The 22,124-nt window shown below is 45.6% G+C and overlaps 1 protein-coding gene across 1 annotated transcript in view; it reads right to left on the reverse strand.

The window, feature by feature from the left end:
- Window positions 1-22,124, reverse strand: part of LOC132568866 (WD repeat-containing protein on Y chromosome-like) — a 30,562-nt gene that overhangs the window by 614 nt on the left and 7,824 nt on the right. The window contains exons 2-10 of the mRNA XM_060235051.1: window positions 18,545-18,824; window positions 17,470-17,523; window positions 16,340-16,423; window positions 13,278-13,343; window positions 11,065-11,295; window positions 10,336-10,415; window positions 9,941-10,033; window positions 6,868-6,913; window positions 3,303-3,353 (exon numbers count right to left, since the gene is read on the reverse strand). Of these exons, the coding sequence (XP_060091034.1) occupies window positions 3,303-3,353; window positions 6,868-6,913; window positions 9,941-10,033; window positions 10,336-10,415; window positions 11,065-11,295; window positions 13,278-13,343; window positions 16,340-16,423; window positions 17,470-17,523; window positions 18,545-18,824 (985 nt within the window). The remainder of the gene's footprint in view (window positions 1-3,302; window positions 3,354-6,867; window positions 6,914-9,940; window positions 10,034-10,335; window positions 10,416-11,064; window positions 11,296-13,277; window positions 13,344-16,339; window positions 16,424-17,469; window positions 17,524-18,544; window positions 18,825-22,124) is intronic.

The raw sequence follows: 22,124 nt of genomic DNA on the forward strand, positions 1-22,124 counted from the left end.
TACCTAGCATATTCTTACAACTTCTACAGCCCAATCCAGACATAAGGGGCAGCCGGCCGCAGCGTATAAGGGGCAGCCGGCCGCAGCGTCATTAGAAAACATCCTGAGGACTTCGGCACGCTGGAGTGTGGGGAGGGGAGAGGCATAGCTTGCCGTGAGGGAGACAGTCGCCATGGCAATGCCGCTGGCATAGGCACAAGGGAGGCGGAGGCAGCCGGAGGGGAGGGCCAGCCCACCCACCCCCATTGGCCAGTCCTGGCGCATGCGCCGCGGCTCATGACAGTCAGGGATGGGGAGAGGCGGCCCCAGAGAGGCTGATAGCCATCCCCAACCTGTCTCCAAACAGAGAATGGAGCCAAGGGCAGACCATCACAGGCAAAGGAGAGACGTCCCACCAGGGACGGTGGCTCAGTGGTAGAGCATCTGCTTGGGAAGCAGAAGGTCCCAGGTTCAATCCCTGGCATCTCCAAAAAAGGGTCCAGGCAAATAGGTGCGAAAAACCTCAGCTTGAGATCCTGGAGAGCCGCTGCCAGTCTGAGAAGACAATACTGACCAAGGGTCTGATTCAGTATAAGGCAGCTTCATATGTAACACGGGGAGGGAACAGGAGTGAGGCTGGGCATGCGCTCACGAGAAGCCTGGTTTGGTGGTGAGGCGGGGGTGGGGGCGAGACAGGGCCGCATGGGACCATGGAGAAGCTGTCAATCCCCTCACACCCTCCCGTTGTCAGAGACTCTGCCAATGGCAGGCAGACAAGCAGGAAGTACCAAGTGCAGGAATTCGCTGTCATAGACAGCGGCTGGAATGTGTGTCTGGGAGTGAGCAGCCCAGCAGCAGACACCCAGAGACCCCCTGTATTGCCCTGATGCACCCTATCATGTGCACGGAACAGCTCCCCCGAGGGCCGCGGAACTCAGAGTGCGAGTGCATCAGCCGCAGAACTCTGAGTCCACTTCATCACCCCCCCCCCTTAGTGCCCTGCTCATAGCAGTCCTGTGGGGTCGGGTAGGCTGTCAGCCTGGGCAGGCTGAGGGTTGGCACTCCCCTTCCCTGTCCAGCCATGCGGGGGAGGCAGCGTGGTGGCTCATAGACCATTCCCCCCTCCCAAAACCAAGTCTCTCCACCCTCCCAGGCATTCTCTTGGAGAGGCCACTGACGGGGCGGGGGGGTTGCCCAGGGAACGTGCAGCAGATGCCAAGCAGGAGAGACAACAGAGGGCACAGCTCAGACTTTATTTTTCCGGAGCAGAGTGCAACAGTCTCCCTGGTACGCGCTGGGCAGTCTTGCTGTGGGTGGGGCTCCATTCCGAGCAGCGGGCAGAAACAGCTGAGGGAGTGGGGGGGCGGTGGAGTGACACACACAAAAGTCTCTGTGTTGGAGTCCCATCTGCAAAATGGAGATAGAGATCAAGAGCACCTGCAGGGGCAGCAGCTGGAAGAGCAGGCTGCGTTTCAGCCAGGCGCTCTCTTAAAGGGACAATCTCTGATCCACCTCCCCGCAGTGGAGCAGCTGCCACACACACACCCTGGTGCCCTGCCAGGGGTTGGGAAAGCGGCAGAGGGCGCACCAAGGGAAGGGAGCAGGCGGCAGCACAGGGGAGCGGGGTCAGCAAATGCCCCCTGCTGGAGCCCACTGCCTGGTTCAAGTGCCAGAGATGCTTGCACACCAAGCTGCCGAGAGTGAGGGGAGGACAGTGGAACTTACCCAGCCATGGGCGACTATCCTTGCATGCAGAGCCTCCGGGAGCCCGGAACCTGTGGAGACCTGAAAACGAGCAGTTAGCTCCAGGGGAGAAACCTCTCTCTCCCCCTCGCAAGTCAAAGATACTGTCAAAGCAATCGAGTGGTGCAAAACCATCACCAACGTGACTGCCTGTCCCTCATATGAACATATGAAGCTGCCTTATACTGAATCAGACCCTTGGTCCATCAAAGTCAGTATTGTCTTCTCAGACTGGCAGCGGCTCTCCAGGGTCTCAAGCTGAGGTCTTTCACACCTATTTGCCTGGACCCTTTTTTGGAGATGCCAGGGATTGAACCCAGGACCTTCTGCTTCCCAAGCAGATGCTCTACCACTGAGCCACCATCCCTCACTCTAACTTTGTATGGCTGGGAGCTCGCCAGCATAACTTCCCGCCATGCAGTCCTCTCCCTAACAACTGAGTTGTGTGAGGCCAGAGCAGAAGTATTTCTTGGAAGGGGGAGACCCTGATTGGGTGCTGGCGAGGGGGCTCGTCAGCCCGAGGCGTGAGGGGATTGGCGAGGCAATCATGCCGCTCCCTAAGGGGTTTGCAAGCTTCCGCAGCGGCGGAGGTGACCTTTGTTTTTTGTTTCAATGAGTGCCTATAGGACACGCCACTGCTTTTGCAGGCGTAAAGTTGCGCCTCTTGGGGGGGGGGTGTCATGGGCCAAACTGCTCAGGAAGCTGCCTAAGCGCCCCCAACTCCACCCCCTCCTCCGCCTGAATGCTGCGCTCCGCCTCACTTCGGCCCACGCTCAGGCGCAGCCCTCAAGTGCCGCTGCCCTCGGGCAGAGCGGCGTTTGGGCAGCCCCCCGCCCACATAACTCCCCCACGCTGTGGCGGCGCCAGTCATACGTCGGTGCAAACCCTTCATGCGCCCACATAGCGGCTCGTCTGCTCCCAAAAGACTTTCCGCCCCCTCCCCTCTTGATTGTGCTGCTAATCAACTTAGCAGCCCATATTCATGGTTGTTCTAAATGAACACATGAAAACATGAATATGATTTATACTGAACCAGAAACTTAGTCCATAAAGTCAGTATTGTCTACTCTTAGTTGCAGCAGCTCTCCAGGCCTCAGGTAGAGGTCTTTCACATTACCTGCTGCCTGGTCCTTTCAATTGGAGATGCCAGGGGTTGAACCTAGGATTTTCTGCATGCAAAGCAGATGCTCTTCCACTGAGCCTTCCTGAGATACATTGAAACTATAAATATTTTCTCTGTCTTTTTAGGAGTCAGAGTTTGCCTGTAGGCTATAGCTGGAATCCTATGCAAGCATTCTTGGATGTGTGTCCTTCATCTGTGGCAGGAAAATGAGTGGAGCTCTTATTGGCATAATTTAGTGTTATTCCAGTATACACTGATGCTAGAATAAAATATTGTTAATCTTTAAGGTGCAGTTAGATGCCTGGTTATTTGGGACTCTAGTAATCAAGTAAGATTTTTTTTTAACTGTTAGCCTTTCGGATGTTACAAGCCTTCTATTTGCTAATTATCAGTTAATGTGAAGTAATGAAAAGTATGGCACTTCTGTTCTCAATTTAAACTTGCAAAATTGAAATACTTGCCTTAGGAGCTCACCCACAGACTGCAAGAGCAAGATATTGACACATCCCTGTAACAACAACAAAAATTTAAAATGTGCTTTTCAAATATGTAGGTACACAGCGACAGAATACAATTACAAGACAGTCATCTATTTATGAACATAGATTTATTTCAGGAGATGGCTTTTTTTATTTGTTGAGGTCACACAGTTTATATCATTCTCCTTTCCTCCATTTTATCCTCATTTAGAACTGGACCAAGATCACTCAGTGAGCTTCCACAACAGAGTGGCAATTTGAATCTAGGGCCCATAGATCCTGAAAGTGTAATAACTACTTGACAGTGGCTATCATGAGTGGCCGCTTTTGAACAGTAGCAAGTAGCTGGGCCTGGATGAGTCATGCAAGTCACATAGTAGCAGTAGCTCATTGGTTCCTGCTGGCTCTTGCCCTAATGGTTCCTCCCTCCAAAGCCAAAACAGTCTGGGAAAGGGTCATGCCCCCTCCCCCTAGCTTTTAAGGACAGAAACCAAGGCTTGAAGGCTGGCAATACTTGTAGTCACCTAGCAAGCTAACAGCTACCAAGGGGGCATTTGTTTCTTAAAAGTATAGGTGCAGTTTCTATTATTTGGAGGGTGGGTTAACCCCCCCCCCCCAGTGTTTGTTTGATTTTTAGATTTCAGATTTTTCTGCAGGCTTGAGCTATTCTGTTTTGTCTGCTCATAGCTTGAATTTCTGGATTTAAGTACGCACAGATTGTGTTATGTGGAAAATTAAATATATTGATAAGTGGGGATCCCATAAAGACTTGTGGGGGTACTTCATTTTGCCTTGCATCATACTCCTCGTACTATTTCTTCTTTCCTTCTTCTCAGCAGTTTCCATATACTCTACCCTTTCCTGCTTCCTTCTTTCCTTTCCACCCACCCAACATCTCTGACCTAGTAATTTTCACCTTTATTAATTACTTAATTCATTTCTACCCTGCTTTTCTCCATAGTGGAGAAAACCAATTTAAACCATTCTCCTCTCCTCCAGCTTATCCTCATAATATCCCTGTGAGGCAGGTTATACTTAGAATAAGTGACTAGATTAAGGCTACCCATGCCTGGCAAAGTGGGAATTTGAACTTTGGTCTCCCAGATCCTAGCCTGACACTATTAGCACTACACAACATGGATTTTTGTGCAGTAGCTGCTGCTGAATAATAGTGAAATGCCAGTTAGCCACTGCTGAACCTAGGTGAGTTGTGCAAATATTATGGTTAAAAGTCACCTAGTGGTTGCTGCCAGACCTGGCCCCAATGAGGTCTTCCTCCAGGACAGGGGAAGAGCAGGGGCACCTGTAAAACCAAAATAGCTCTGGAAAAGGCCTTGTCCCTTCCACTGCCTTTTGCTGATAAAAATCAAGGTTGGAAGGCTGGCAATATTGCTGTGGTTACCTAGCAACTAAGATCGCAGAGACCATTCATTTCTTAAAGATACAGACACTGCTCCTATCATTTGAGGAGCTACCCCCCCCCCATGTGTTTTTTTCCAGTTTTCAGATTTGACTAAATGGACAAATGTTTTAGTAATGCCAGTGGGGAAAAGTATATTAAAATGTTAATAAGGTTTGGCAGGACTACAAATACAGGAAACGAAAGATTGAAGAAAATAAAAAATAACATCTAGGTTAAAGCTTGAGAAGAGGAGTGAATAGGAAGAAAGAGAAGAATGTGGGGAAATATTGGGAATTCATTTTTGCTGAGATTATTTTGAGATTATACTGAGTTATCTATAAATATGGCAGCAGAGACAAGCTTTAGGCAGAATGGAAGAGGATAATGTACAGAAAAAAGTTATAAACCATCTACATAGAAGAAATAGCAAAGACCACATATGGACATAAAGACAGAATATAAAGAGTACAAAAACAGAGAACTTCCTCCATTATAAGAAACTTTGAAATAAAAGTCAAATGTGAAGTTTCTTCAGTCAAGCTTTTATACAAACACATACTGAAACACACACAAACATCTATATTGTTAGCTGTATGAATATGTTTTTGTTTAGAAAATTTCTAAACTTGCTCTGTTTCTGTATCTATTTCTTGCTGGGTATTACTAGAATTGGAAAGGTAAAATGCCTTTAGAAAAATATGTTTTATCAGAGAATCATTGCACTGTTCTTGCTTATCAAAGCCATTTATTTTGCTAAAAATAAGGTTTTGATAAATCAAATGCCCATTATTCAGTTAAGTCACCTGGTATGTTACCTTGGAGTAATGAGCTAAGAATATATCAGGGGGAAGCCTTGCCCATTTGGTTTCTACCCTGCTGCACAGAAAGTATTCTGCCAGACATTTTTTTTAATGATGTATAAGAACATAAGAGAAGCCATGTTGGATCCAGGCCAATGGATCCAGTCCACCACTCTATACACACACACACACACACACACACACACACACACTGTGGCTAATAGCCACTGATGGAACTCTGCTCCATATTTTTATCTAAATAAAATATGAAGCTGGCTATGCTCTTGAAGATGACTATGCTTGTAGCCGCCGCCACCTCCTGTGGCAGTGAATTCCACATGTTAATCACCCTTTGGGTGAAGAAGTACCTCCTTTTATCCGTTCTAACCCGGCTGCTCAGCAATTTCATTGAATGCCCACGAGTTCTTGTATTGTGAGAAAGGGAGAAAAGTACTTCTTTCTCTACCTTCTCCATCCCATGCATAATTTTGTAAACCTCTATCATGTCAGTCCACAGTCGACGTTTCTCCAAGCTAAAGAGCTCCAAGCGTTTTAACCTTTCTTCATAGGGAAACTGTACCAAACCTTTAATCATTCTAGTTGCCCTTTTCTGCACTTTTTCCAATGCTATAATATCCTTTTTGAGGTGCGGTGACCAGAATTGCACACAGTATCCCAAATGAGACCACACCATCGATTTATACAGGGGCATTATGATACTGGCTGATTTGTTTTCAATTCCCTTTCTAATAATTCCAAGCATGGCGTTGGCCTTTTTTATTGCAATCGCACACTGTCTTGACATTTTCAGTGAGTTATCTACCATGACCCCAAGATCTCTCTCTTGGTCAATCTCTGCCAGTTCACACCCCATCAACTTGTATTTGTAGCTGGGATTCTTGGCCCCAATGTGCATTACTTTGCACTTGGACACATTGAACCTCATCTGCCAAGTTGACACCCACTCACCCAGCCTCAACAGATCCCTCACAATCCTCTCTGGTTCTCACCACCCTTCTCTTCTCCTCTATGGAGAGCCAAAATGGTTTTCATCATCCTCCCTTCCTCAGTTTTATCCTCATAACAACATAGACTAAGAGAAGGTGATTGGTTCAAGGTCACCCAGTGACTTTCCATGGCAGGGTTGGAATTTTAACTTAATTCTATCAGAAACCTAGTCCAGCACTCTAACCACTATGCTATAACAACTATTGACAGTATTTTGTAGCCCAATCTTTATCTGTTTTCACTTTTCTGCATACCACTGCATTTTACATCACTTTTCCTATAAAATACTTTTGAAAATTACACATCTGATCATTTTTGAAACATTACACATACCTGATCATCGCCATAAAGAATCATACATTCATCTGGATTTGTATAGCTGTATTTGTGTTGTGAACAGAGGGGAAGAGGAAGAAAAATTAAGTATTACTTATTCCCAGTGTCTGTGTTACTCATAACTACTTCCTCTGTGTATATGTAAACACACACATTTTAAGGGGGATTTGTTGTTTTAGGAATTTTTGCTCCAAAGTGATTTATTGGCTTGCCCAAGATAGCAGTCCTGAAACTCCTGGTAAGCATGGCACATCCTCATAACCCATTGTTATTCCCAGTGCTTCTCAGATATAAGCATGGGAATTCCAAGAACCTGCTAATGTGCATCCCCTGTGGTGGAATTTATTTTGGGTGGGCCCTCGTTATGATCCTAACCATATTCTTTATGATCTTACACATACTCTTAAACAGACTCTTTATGAAATTGGCAACAAGAGTACTAAACTTTTCAGCAATATTAAGCATTCATATTTCTCTAAACAGCAATAATTGCTCTCAGCAGCTCTAAACTGTTGATCTTGGATGCAGTTATAGCATTTGGCCACCAGAGGCTCTGTCTTTCAGAAACATAGAACCAAGCTATCTAAAAACTTAAGTAGGTTACTGGGTACAAGGTCAACCACTATGGCAGCCATTGGCATAAACCCAGCAACTAGATTTAGGTAACTGGTTGCCTGACGCATTCCCAGCCATTATTGTTTATTGTTTATTTGGCTGCAAAAATTGTTTACCGCTGAATGACACAAGTAGCTGTGTGTATGAGGTATGAGCTATGAGGTCATAAAAGCCTACTTAAGCTGTGGATTTTTTGGCTCATGATGCTGATCTGGACCAAAGTGTAGCTAGACTGCCTCTGTGTCGGATTATGCCACACAACTGGGATTTAGAATCTTGGACTGCTCTGCAGAGAGTTTCTTCTGCTGAGCAGCCTAAGAGAGGAAACAGCCTTTGCTGATTTAAACCACTTTTGGTTTGAGATCTCAAACACAGTGAAAATGGTCAGATTTATAATCTAGAGCATAGCATCTACTAAGACATGGGACTTTGATTGTAAATGGGAAAATGTAACTAATAGGGAAGTCCCTGTTGGGATTTATAATTTTCATTATTGCTTTCTTGTATCTTATGCTTATGCTCTAACTGTAAACTGTTTTCTGTTCTGCCTCTCTGCCCATATATTTTAAGACTTCTAAAGTAGTCTTCTTAAGTCTAAAGGAGCAACTGTAGTAATGTAATCTCTTGTTTTGCCTTTCTAACTGTATTTGAAGCCTTCTGTGCAAAGGAGAAACTTGGAGTCTAATAAACTGTTTTTGCTTTGAGAAACCTGGAGTCAGAATAGTTTATCTTCGAGGTCTTAAAACTTATTAGTGGATATGTATTAGCCTTCTGATAACTGCAGGTTGTTTTAGTTCCTGCAGGGTTTTGATTTTAGTGTTTTATATTGTTGGAGGTACAAGCGAAATCCCCCAACATCCCCATGTGCACTAGCAGTCATTGAAAAGAGGGCTGATAATGTATGCTAACTCCATTGGAAATGGTTCTTTGGGATTATGAGAAACTGGCTGGGGTATGGGATATGCTGATGAGGGGGACTCATAGCTTGCATGAGCAAGCTAAGGTGTGAAAAGGACTGAGTCGTGTGCTTCAGTGTATGCAGGAACAACTGCTTTGGAAGCAAAGTGTAAAGAGAAACTGAGGGTGGAGACAGGCAGCAGGAGGGTGGGAGACTCGCCTTGAAGGGAGTCAGGAGGTGGGAATAGGGTTGCCAAGTCCAATTCAAAAAATATCTGGGGACTTAGGGGTGGAGCCAGGAGACTTTGGGGTTGAAGCCAGGAGACATTGGGGGCGGAGCCAGGAACAAAGGTGTGACAAGCATAATTGAACTCCAAGGGAGTTCTGGCCATCACATTTAAAGGGACAGCACACCTTTTTAAATGTCTTCCTTCCTTAGGAAATAATGAAAGATAGGGGCACCTTCTTTTGGGGCTCAAAGAATTGGACCCCCTGGTCCAATCATTTTGAAACATGGGGGGTACTTTGGGGAGAGGCATTAGATACACTATGAGAATCGATCTCCACATAGGGAATAATGAAGTGCTCAGCAGACGTTTCCCTCTCCCTCCCCTACCCCGTTTCTGGTGACTCTGAAGCGAGGGATTGGCCTCTCTACTCACAAGTTGCTGCCAGCTTCTTCAAAGTAATACAGACACACCATCCCAGAGACTGAAGTCTCCGGAGGTGGAAAGGCACATGGTCCTCTGGGGGCGGGGCTTCCCCCTGCTGGCCAGCTGACTGGGGGCGGGAAGGAGCGTGGGAAAGCGGAAGAACCCCCGCTGGGACCTTGGGTATGGCAAGCCTAGGTGGGAAGAAGACTGCCTCCCTCATTGGCAAAGCTGAAGAAGGAGGTGGGAAGAGGGAAGGAGACTTCCTCCCTCATTGGCAAAGCCTGGGAGGGAGGTGGGAGAAAGAGGAAGACTGCCTCTCTCATTGGCCAAGCCAGGGAGAAATGGGAGGTGGAAAGGAGACTCCATCCCTCATTGGAAGAAGAAAGACTTGTGACAGATTTCATACCAACCCATAGTGCTGATTGAAGGGGCATGACAAATGGCTTGCAGCACTATGGCTGAGGGCCTGAGGCAACAGGACTTTTGCATGGCACCTTTCCCCATAGTTTCCTTGCCTCATTTCCCCAGCAGCAGTCATTCCATCCACACCACTAGGGTTTCTTGATTTCTTTTAAAATCAATCAAATATCATTATAATGATATAATAGTCTTGGTGTGATCTTGTCTGGATTCACAGCTTTCATTTTAAAAGCAATCTGTATCTTTCCATTCCATCCACACTGCAGGAAACTCCAATTTGACTCCAATGTTTCTGGAAACATCAAATCAAAGCAGGTTACAGAAACATTGGAACAAAGGAAAGGAACAGAAGACAGACAGCATTGCTTGGATGCCTGGAAACCCCTCTGCAGTTTGAGGACCAGGGCAGAGCAAATAATCCACACTGAAACAGCCAATGACTGTTGGTCCATAACTGACATAAGATGTAAAATTGACATACTTACCAGTAATCCACATTCAAAGGTATCGCTTCTAAGCCACTAATTTGAAGGTAGGGTTCAAAATTGGAGATTTCATAGAACTGAAGTTCACGATCCCTGTCATAAAAATAAAATTTGTGGAAAAACAAACTCTTTGATTGCCTAGGAGGAACAGTACAGCTGCCATATATTTTGCCATGGTTAGTGAGGAATATTATTATAAACACAAACTCAAGGCCTTGCATGCTGCCCACAGCCATTTTATTACTGTTCTGGCACACCAGAAGAAGATTCAATAGGATATTTATAATGTCAGCCAAAATTTGCAGCTTTTCCAGTGAGCCAACCCCCAATGATCCAGTTGAAGAAACTTACTTGGGGGGGGGGGGTGTTAGTGACTATTTAGAATATACACTTACCCAGTCCCCAAGATTAATTTATTGTATGGTGTCATAATAGCGAAATCCATCAACCACTTAGATTTTTTGGAGGTTTTCTCCTTAAAAAAAAAAAAGTTAAACATTGACCGTGATTCCTGAGTTACAAATATGTCTTCAAAAGAAAATCTGACTAAAAATGAGTTCACTACAGGGGCATGGAAAGAACAGGATACATGAGCAGGGAGCTGAATGAGGAGGAGAGCTTTATGCTTGGGAGAGAAGACTCTCATGACCACAGAAATAAAGGAAAGGGGATTTCTTTAACATAAAGGGTGACTAAAGTGCATTGTATTCTAAACAAGGTATCCTAAGGTTTAATTAAATGAAGGTATGGAATAGGGGATTGAGATTTCATTTTACAACAGTGTAGTGTAGTGGTTTGAATGTTGGACTAGGATCTGGGAGATTCAGTTCACGTCCTCATTCTGCCACGGAAGCTTTCTGGTGACCCTGAGCAACTCTCAGCCTAACCTATTTCACAGGATTGTTGTAAAGACAAAATGTTGGCAAGGAGAATGATGTAAGTTGTTTTGGGTCCTAATTCAGAAGAAAGGCAAGGTATTGAAGTAAATTAATTAATTCAATTGATGGGGGAGTCCCATGACATGCAAAGACTTTCATAATGTAAGCTGTCTTCAGTGTACCAACAGGATGCAATATTAACAGTTACACAACACTTTAAAAGGCAAGATGAAAAAAGCAACATACAAACACCATCTTGCTTCGTTTTTGTTTGAGCTGTGGACTCCAGAAGGAAATAGTTCCATCTCCACGGGCTGTTATTAAGGTGCCATTCGACAGTGAGCAAATGCAAACCACAGGTTCTCCATGTGGGATCTCTTGTATTGTGGCAGGAAGTGAGAAAGTGGTTCCTTTCAATTGGGCACATGACATATCCTGCCCAGTATATTCCAGGTGGAGGTATGTGCAGAAATCATTCTAGTACAGAGGGGGGGAAATGTCAGTCATTTGTAGGATAGTAATTACCATTGTGTCAAGAGGGGTAACTTGTATTGCTACAAATTACAGAAGAAGCAGGCACATAGCTAACCTTGCTTTTTAGGTAATACTGCCATATTTCCAGAAATAATTCAAAGAAATTGTGGCTTACTTATGAAATACTGATACCTTATCCTTTGCTTCAGACCAGCACAGCTGCCTACTGGGATCTATCCACCTGGTACTGAGTTTGGCTGTTTTTCAGGGTTAGTCTCAGACTCTGTTAATGCAGGAAAGCTTTCAGTTTATAAACTTTGTTTCATTAATGATGTGGTGTATTCTTCTGTGATTTGGATTTGGATTGTGTGCAGTTTTTTATGTTGAGCTGAGTTAAGCTGATGCTTTGTAGCTGTTACTTTATGGAAAATGCTGCACATTTGGTTAATTGTTTGATGGTCTGATGATTTTTCTATTGTTTATAGTTTTGTGGCTGTATTTGGGGACTGGAAAACAATTTGGGCATTTACCTTGAAGAGGTAGTATATAAATATTGGGTCAGAGCTTACCAGTGCTATTCTATCAAAGTTATATCTTTCTAGGCCCATTGATTCAGTGCTCAAATAGAAAACACAATGATGTATATTTTCCCTACTTTTCCATGCCCTTTGAGATGCCCAATATGCATTGTTGAGGGGGAGGGGGTCTCAGAACTGTTATGAACATGAGGCCAGCTGGAGTGGAGGGGCTCCCAGAAATTGGGGGTTAAGGGGGTTGCTAAGAAAAGGGGAAGGTAAGAAAACAACACTGCAATAACTTTCTACCCACATAGTCATTGTATCCAGCCCATTTTAGATAAATGGGAAATCAATTATTTAATTTTCTCATAACAAATTGAGAAGAACTGCTATAACTGTGTCACCAAGCAAAAAGAACCTATTGATTGCTCATGAATTGTTAGCAACATAAATGTATAAATTGAACAGGAATGTTTATTTTTTTAAATTCAGAAACTTTTGTCAGTGTATAATGAGCACCTCCTTTCCTCAAATATGAAATGTGTTTTGTTAGCTCATACATATTTGAGAAACCTACCATGCACAATCCTACTTAATCGGAGGGGGGATTTTTACAGAATCACTTAAACACAGTCCACCTTGGTGGAACCCTGGGTGGACAAACCTGATCAGCTCAGTGAGGGAACGGGTCATATGTGAGGCAAATGATTGCTTTAGACAGAGAAGTACACCAATTAGCTCCATCCTGTCAACACAGAAGAAGCTAAGGTTGCCCTGCCACAAAGAATGTATTGTGTCAAAGTGAAATACATTTATTTTCCCTTTTAGCTCTGTGATCCCAGATCTCTGTCTTATCACTCTTCCCTACTGGCTCTGTGCTTTCTTTATCACTTTCCCACCTTTAAAGCCCTTTATGGTCAGGGACCTGCCTATCTACGGGACCGCCTTTCCCCATATATCCCCCAGAGAGCACTGCGATCAGGGACAAAAAATCTGCTGTCTGCCCCTGGCCCAAAAGAAGCCAGGCTATCCGCAACAAGATCTAGGGCCTTCTCGGTGGCAGCACCAGAACTCTGGAACACCCTCCCAGAAGCTATAAGGGCCCTGAGGGATTTGTCGGCGTTCCGCAGGGCCTGTAAGACCGAACTGTTTAGGCAGGCTTTTCTGGTTGACTGAAAATGGGCTGCCACCGGACATCCTACAGAAGCTGGCGGTCATAGTCAGACCCCAATACCGCCAGACTAGACTGAGATAGCGTACTAGTTTTTAACTTGATAAATGTTTTATGGTTTTATATGTTTTATGGAATTGACTGTTTTTATGATACTGTAAGCCGCCCTGAGTCCGCTTGCGGAGAGGGCGGGATATAAATGTAAAGTAATAAATAAATAAATAAACCTCTGTATTACATTTTAACTCATCATGTGTTTATTCTTCTTTTTGCACTGGTTTCAAATAGGAACTTACCCACTGAATCTTACCACTTGCAGGATAGTCTATTTTCATGAAAAGTGTTTCTATTTGCTCATCGTTCTGTAGGGGCAAAAGAGGTTGCATAATGAACTTTTATGCATTCATGAGATCTCATGAGGTGTGCTAGGGTTTCTACTTGCAAAGAATCCTTGGGTACAACCCAGCAACTGCAAGATGGAAAAAATGAGGGCAAAAGTCTATTGATAAAGGCCCTAAGAGCCACAAGCTAAATGTTGGACAGGCAAGGCCAGACCTAGACTGTTTGCCATCCTAGGCAAGGCTAACTACTTGTGCCCCCACCCCGCACTCTTCTCCTTCCTCCTCCTTCCCTCCCCTCCCTTCACTCTCCACCCGCCAACTCATTCACACATGCACACACCCCTGCCTCCCCCACCTGACAGCACAGGCCTCAGCAGCCCCCTGAAGAGCGTCAGGGCCGCACTGCATCTCTTACATTAGCCCTTCTGATATTTTTCTAGAATACCAAATGTACTATAAACTACCATCCTTGTCATCCAGTACCAGAGCTTAGATAACTTCCTAGATAAAACAGACACAGGCAAACTGTGCTGAACTATTGTGTACAAAACATAAACACAACCAAGAAGTGTCTGGGGCAGGGGTGACAGGGGAAGCTGGAGAGCACAGAAAGCAACTTGCGGCAGAATGGGAGGCAACATTAGACTGAGGAAGGGCCTTTTAAAAAATACAGTGCTCTCCTCCTCTGATCTCCCAACAATAGGCTTGCCAATCCCCAGGTCCCAGCGGGGGTTCTTCTGCTTTCCCAGGCTTCTTCCCGCCCCCAGGCAGCTGGATGGCAGGGGGAAGCCCCACCCCCAGAGGACCATGTGCCTTTCTACCTCCAGAGGCTTCAGTCTCTGATTGAAAGGCTTCCTCTTGGGATGGTGCGTCTGTGTTACTTGGAAGAAGTTGGCAGCAACTTGTGAGTAAAGAGGCCAATCCCTCACTTCAGAGTCGCCAGAAATGGGGGGGGGGCGGGGAGGAAACGTCTGCTGAGCACTTCATTATTCCCTATGTGGAGATCGATTCTCATAAGGTATAATGGGGAATTGATCTGGAGGTTTCAGGGGCTCGGGGGAAACTGTTTTTTGAGGTAGAGGCACCAAATTATCAACATAGCATCTAGTGCTTCTTCCCAAAGTACCCCCCAAGTTTCAAAATGATTGGACCAGGGGGTCCAATTCTATGAGCCCCAAAAGAAGGTGCCCCATCCTTCATTATTTCCTATGGAAGGAAGACATTTAAAAAGGTGTACTGGCCATTTAAATGTGATGGCCAGAACTCCCTTGGAGTTCAATTATGCTTGTCACACCCTTGTTCCTGGCTCCGCCCCCAATGTCTCCTGTCTCCAACCCCAAAGTCTCCTGGCTCCACCCCAAAGTCCCCAGATATTTCTTGAATTGAACTTGGCAACCCTACCCAACAATTCCATTTGCCATTTAGCAGGAATTAATGAACATCTAATTAGTGGAGAGAGCCTCTTTAGCTACAACTGCAAAAGTTCCAAGTTTATCTTTAGCCCTTTCCCCCACTTTGCTGGCTCAAAGTGTGGCTAAGGCCTAATAAGTCAATACTAGCCAGTGCGTTGTGTTGTATGAAGAGAAGAGAGGACACAAAACATATAAAAATGAAGACACAACACTGTCTCTGCCGGTTAAGAATATTCCTCAAATGCTCTTCCCCCTTGACAAGCTTTCTCTCAATTCACCAATGGACCCCCCCCCACCAGTGAACAAGCAGAATCCCACCAAAACACTCAGCTCCCCCGCCCCCGCTAGGGCTGCCAAGTTCCCAGGCCGGGCAGGGGTTCTCCCGCCCTGGAGGTTTCCAACCTGCCAGCCCAGATTGCTAGAGCGCCCGGGAAAACCATAGAATTTTTCTGGACGGTCCTAAAGCGGCTGGCATGCGACATTGCCTGCACGATGATGTCACTTCTGAGTGCTGTCATTGTGCCCCGCATGTGGAAACAGTCCTCCACTGGAGGATGCGGGGGACTTGGCAACCCTACTCCCTGCAAAAAGAAAAAGAGACACACACCTCAGACACACGGGAGGTTCCTCAAGAACTATCACCCTACCCCACACTGGTATCTCCACCCCAGCTAGGAGATAAGAAAGCACTGGCTGGACAGCCAGAGCCAGGCAGCTTCTCCTAGAGCTACAGTTGACCATCTCTGGCTGGGTATGGAAAGAGCTCAACATTGCTATAAAGAAGGGTGGCAGCGGCAGTGATTTTCTCCTCACTTTGGTGGCCATGGCTGGGCTGCGGTAGTGAGCCTCCCCCTACCCCATAATGGGTCCTAGCTGGTTCCTCTGGGTCCCTCCTACAGGGCCACGATGGTAGGGGTGGAGAAGGAGGCTGATGGCAACAGCAGCAGTTCTGTTTCTCTCCTTCCTTTCCACCCGCTGGCTGCCACTTCCCATTTCTTTTTCCCTTCCTGTGCCATTCCTGAGGCAGACCAGACCAGGCAGGCACTGAAAAGAAGCTACGCGAGCTCCTGAACCCACAACCAGAGAGAGTCAAGGCTGAACAAACCCTCCACGCACACTTCCTTCCCCCCACCTTTCTTATCCTTTTGCCTCTTCCTCGTTCACTCGCCCATATCCAAGGGCAGAGTTTCATGAGGCATTCCAAAACCCAGGCAAGGAAAACAAAAGGATGGGAAGAAGCCAGGCAGCCAGCATTTTAATGCATGATGTGACAAGGCCACTGCCAAGGGGAGACAGGCGCCCAGCCTTCCCTCCACTCCACCCCCTCCGCACACACATGTGCAAGCCGCCTCCCCAACATTGCTGGCTGTGGCAGGCCCCTGAAGGGTGCCGGGCCATGCTGCTATGGGGTGAGGAGGACATGGGGGCAGGGAGGAGGCAATTATGTGCCACTGGACTGCTGGCGCCCTAGACAATTGCCTAATTTGTCTAGTGAGCAGTCCAACGCAGTGGGCAGGACAAAAACTATAAGACCCTCAGGCACCCCATTTCTCCCTGTTTTAGTCCTGATATTGTAATTCAGTTTTCAAACTGCTGTTTGCTTACCACATTGTGGGACCCCATGCATTTCTTCACTATATGCTTGAAGTTTTCTATATCCAAGTACTTACATCCATTCATTTCTAACTCCTAGAAGCAGATAAAGCCATAGGCAGAATATTATTCAAAATATAATTAGAAAGATGGTGGCCAGTCTTTTTTTAGAGCTGAACACCATAGTCTCATGCTAGTGCCATTTCTTTCACTCTTGGAAAGTCCTAACAACTGAGCAAAGCAGAAAGCAGAAACAAATTATAAATGTTCTTGATATCCCTTGTCTTGAGGCTCTCCTAAGACAGGGTTCAATAACTGAACCTGATGTATCAGGCCAGGAGTTAAGAGAGCCCCTGAGCTGTTTTCAGTTATCACAGGCTTCATTTCCAACAAATCACTCATAACACTTCGCATGGAAATTGTTAGCAGTAAGTTTAGCTCTTTCTTGCTGAAGAAGTGACACTCCATCCCATATCTAAGTCAGATCGGAGAGAAATTCTAGAAGTTCATGAGACAGGAGTTTCCTACCCTGTTTATATTATATGTGGAGCACCCTGAAGATCTACCTGATTGATCTCAGTGGATGTGTAGGGATGCCATCCTCCAGGTGGAAGCTGGGGATCTCCTGGAATTACAGCTCATCTCAAGACTACAGAGATGAATTTCCCTGGAGAAAAGGGATGTTTTGGAGGGAGGACTCTATGGCAGTGTACCCCATTGAAGTCTCTGTCCTCCCAAGGCTCTTAAAAGCAGAATTCAGGAATGGAGAACAACGAAGACCAGGGGAGAACAGAGATATAAATGGGGACAAGGCAGCAGATGGAACCTGATCTAAGCCAGATGTAAAGTTATGAGACCACAAAATCTTCTGTGTATTAAGAATACTAAGCCATGTTTGTACCATCTCTTTTTCTATCACAAGTTTCTCAACCGTTTGAAAGAATGCTTTCCCTAAATGCCTTATCTCTATAATAGAACTATCCAGAGGCAGAAACACAATGATATAACCAGAGGGTAATAGAAGCCTATGTGCAATTAGTACAAGACAAAAGATTATTTCCAGTCTGTGATCCTTTGTCCCCCACATGCTGTTGCTCTTCTGAAAATGGCCTTTGTCACTGAAGATTTTGCAATAGTCGTACCTGAAAGGCCGCATGCAGTTTCTGAAGCTGGTCAAGAGTTATTTGCTGTTCAATCTTATGGAGACAAAAGCAAAATGAAATGATTTTTAAAAGGTACATGCATTAGGCATTTCAGGCAATAAAGCCTCTTGGAGGAATATATAAAATATGAGCTCACTATTTCCATATTTTGAGATAACAAACTACATACATCAGTTTCCAGTGTTATGCAGAAGTGCCTTTTTGTCTCTGCTGAGCCTACTGCAAATCAGCAAGATTCAAGTACAGTAGCACCTTAGAGACCAACAAGATTTTGGGGGGTATAAGCTTTGAAAAGCCAAGGTTCCTTTTGTCAGACACTTTGTCAGAGTTTTGACTCTTGAAAGCGCGTACCCTAAAAATCTTCTTGGTCTCTCAGGTGCTGCTGGACTTGAATCTACCTGTTCTACTGCAGGCTGACATGGCTATTCTCTGGAACTACTGCAAACCATTGCAACTGGAGTAGTCTAAATTCTAATGTTTTTAAAAGGAAAGGGGTGGGGGGGGGAACCTGCTTCCTTGTTGTGTATAATTTTATGTAGAAAACCTGTCCAGTTTCCCTCTTGATCTTTTTTGTTTCCTAATCAAAAAGACACCAACTGCCTCAAGTGTTATTTACTTGAAGATCAAGGCAGTTATTTGAATGTGCATAGAACATTATGCATCAATAATTTACTGTGTGCGCAACATGTATCCCTTCCTCATGAACTGAGAGCTTCTTGGATTACTTACTTTGTTGGAATTTTTTTAAAAGGGGGGGGGGGTGGTGTTTCATTTTACTGTAGCTGTGCCAGACATAAAAAAACACATTGCTGCTAATTTTTTATTCGTTCGTTTAACAATTTATATTCCACCCTTTAAGAAGAGCAGAATATAAGAACAAAAGAATAGCCATGCCGGATCTGAATAATCTAATTCAAGACTGTAGTTGCAGTCTGCCAAATGCCACTGGGTGCTCACAAGCAAGGCATAAAGATGATGGCTTTCCACAGTCGTCTAGTCACAGCATCTGATGTTCAGAGATATATTATATCTGTGCATGAAGATTTCACAATACCTTTCCTTTCCACGGACTTCTAGATGGACTGACATGATGAACTCTTTCACTCTCCAGTATGTTTTCCATGAGTCCTATGGAGTGGCTCCTCTGCTGCCCTTTTATGAACTCCTTCATCAGCCATTCTGGAAAATGGGCTGTCTCTTCCTGAGCAGCTCCTGAAAAGCTGCTGCGGGAAACCGGAGAAGCAGCTGGCAACCTGGGGCCTCCTAAGGAAGTCTGAGCACGTCGAGACAAAGGGTCTGTTGTAGCTGTGGACGCTCTCAGCTCCTTCAGAATGCTGCCAAAGCACAAATGTAAGAAGGTAATCACAGACTCTGCTGTCACTGTTCGTTGATTGTTAATGGTGCTGGTGATAGCAGAAAAAGGAATGGGTACATACTGTAACTCCAGAGTTGGGCTAGAGACTAAAGAGGGCTTAAGAATTCTTTCCTCTTTAGAATTAAGAGGACAATTAAGAATTAAGAGGACAGAATTATGCTCTCTTTTTCTGTACATAATTCTCAAACTTTTTGTCTGTTATACTATAAAAGGTGAAGAAACTGAGGTCAAAACAGGTAATTGGTTCATATTCACACAGAGACTTTCTGGCATTACAAGAAAAGCATGTCGGTGCGGACGCTAGCAGAGTGAGCGGTGTGATGAGCCCGACACTGAGCTCCAGGAAAGAAATCAGCCAGACACCTGCAACTAGTGCCAAAGTAGTGTATTTACATTATATACAGTACGTGCTCTCTAGTGCAGTCCAATATATTGATCACAGGAACAGAATGCTCCGCCAGCAAGTCAATTCTCAGAAAAAGACCTGTGCATTGCACACACAGTTCATTTATAGTCCAGTCAGCCAATCCTGGCAGTGCATTGTCATGCTGACTCAGCAGGTTCCTTCACCTGTCCTCAGCCGGCTCAAACCAGCCTGCTGATAAGATCACTGTGACCTAGCATGCCGGCTAGATCACCAGCTGTCATTACAGAACTGTCAAAGCTGGGTTAAGATAGATTCTTTCTCCAACACACCTCCTAATCTATCGAACCCAGAACACCCAACCATTGTACACAGTTTTCATGTTCACTCGCGTTTAAACATTTTGTGAATATGTCAGCTGCATTCTTTTCTGATGTACATTTTGTTATCTTTATCAGGTTTCTAGCCACCGCATCTCTCACGTTTTGGTACCTGATAAGTATATGTTTGCTTCTCCCTCGAGCAGCTTGATTCTCTGTCAATTCTTTAGCTGCTGAGTTGTCAGTATATACCGTGACTGGCAGATTGATAGGTATACTGAGATCCTTCATCAATTGTACTGCCCACTCTATGTTGAGCACGCACTCGTTGATAGCACCGTACTCTGCCTCGCAGGTACTGCATGCCACCAGGGTCTGCTTGGTGGCTTTCCGCACCAACAGGGCATCTCCCAGGAATATTCCAATTCCTGTAGTCGATTTTGCCTTGGGTCGATCCCCCCAGCTCACGTCGGCATAGGCGCGTAGTTCAGGTTTTTCTCCTACTCTGAGGGATAGCTTACGCTCTATCGTTCCACTGAGGTAGCGCAGCACCCTTTTGGCCGCCACCCAATCTTTGTGGTGGGGCTCAGCGCTTTTCTGGCACAATAAATGCACAGCGTAGCTTAATATCGGGTCTGGACCAGCATGCTAAGTGCAATAGCGACCCGACTAGGGACTGGTATAATTGCACGTTCTGGAATACCTCACCTTCGGGTTCCTTGCTATATCCTGTGGCCATAGGGGTTTGCACACTGCTAGCCTCTTCCATACCGTACTGAGCCAGCAGCGTTTTAACTTTGTTGCTTTGGCACAGTTCAAAGCAACGATCTGCTTCCCTCGATATTTCTACCCCCAGGTAATAGCTCACCGGCCCAAGGTGTTTGATAGTAAACAGCTTGCTAGCTGTTTCCTGGAACCATTTTAATTGTTGGTTAGAATCCACTAAAACAATCAGCTCGTCCACAAAAATGAGGACAACCATTCTGGACTCTCCCACCACCCTGCTGAACATGCAGGGGTCCGCCAGATGCTGGTTGACACCTACTTTCATCAGTGCTGACTTCAAACACTTGTACCACGCGTGACCGGCCTGTTTCAAGCCATACAAGGCCTTGTTTAGTTTCAACACGCCACCACCTCCACCAAAACCAGGGATTTGTTCCATAAACAGATCCTGGTCTAAGGGGGAGTTCAGATAGGCTGTCTCGAAATCGAAGTGATGGGCTTGTTGCCCTGTGCTTCCAGCCTTGTATAATGCCGCTCTTAGGGTTTCAGCTTTTAATGTGGGAGCAAACACTTGCTGATAGTCCAATCCCTTTCTTTGGCTAAACCCTCTGGCCACTAACCTGGCCTTTCGTTGCACGGCTCCATTTGCATTTCTCTTTAACCTGTAGGTCCACCTACAAGAGATAATGTTCCGGTTGGCCGGCCTTTGCACTTCTGAAAATACCCCGTTTTTCAGCAAGGAATCATACTCCTTCTGCATTGCCGCAAACCATGCCTGCCTCTCTGTGCTATCTAGCTCCAGCACCTCCTCGTATGTCTCGGGCTCAGGTGTACTGACCTGATTCACACTTGGGAACCCGAATCTATCAGGAGGGATACCCTTTGTGGCCCTAGTAGATACTCGTGGCCCTGTGCCAGCATTCGGCTCACCTCCTCCTGTCCTACTGCGTGCCATCTCCTGGGCTGGAGGTCTGGGCTTTGTTCCAGTACTCTTATCAGTACTTGGCAGCAGTCCCAGTTCTTTCTCAGTAGAGTGTAACCTCGGCCAGCTGGACTGCTCGTTAAATCCAGCGGATCTACTGAAGGTTAGTCTAGCCCTTTTATCACAAAAGCGATATGACTTGGTTTCTGGCTGGTAGCCCAGAAAAGTTAGGCTCACTGCCCGGCCACCTCCTTTCCTTCTATTTTTCAGTGGAATATTCACCCAGGCCTGTGTCCCAAAGATTCTCAGAAACTTTAAATCTGGACATCTATTGTACAGCCTTCTATAAGGCAAGTCATTCACAGCTTTGGACCAAATACGATTATACACAAAAACTGCAGAATGCATGGCCTCGGCCCAATAAGCAATTGGCAACTTTGCATCTTCTAACATGCAATACATCAAAGTTTGTAGTATGGCTCCGTGCCGCTCTGCTAACCCATTCTCTTGGGGCGTGGCCGGGTTCGTTAATCGATGGGCAATGCCCTTGTTCTCCAGCCAACATTTTAATTCATTTGATAAGAATTCCCCCCCGCGGTCGGTCTGAATAGACAAGAGGGGTAAACCTAATTGCCTCTCAACCGCCTTGACCCATTTTGTGAATACCTTGTACACCTCGGATTTATGCACCATAGCAAACACCCAAGAGTACCTTGTGTGGTCGTCGGTGGCCACTAAGCAGTATCTCCTCCCCGACAGACTTTTTGGCAATGGGCCTATAACATCTAAATGAATGAGTTCTAGGGCACGCTTGCTCTCTCTTTTGCTTTGCTTAGCAACAGCACAAGCCCTGCTCTTGGTCTTTTTGCAGACCTGGCAGTCTAGATAACACTTACAGGGCTTCACTTTCAGACTTGGCACCAACTG

Source organism: Heteronotia binoei, chromosome 3 (genome assembly GCF_032191835.1).
Source record: "Heteronotia binoei isolate CCM8104 ecotype False Entrance Well chromosome 3, APGP_CSIRO_Hbin_v1, whole genome shotgun sequence".
NCBI classification, from domain to species: Eukaryota; Metazoa; Chordata; class Lepidosauria; order Squamata; family Gekkonidae; genus Heteronotia; species Heteronotia binoei.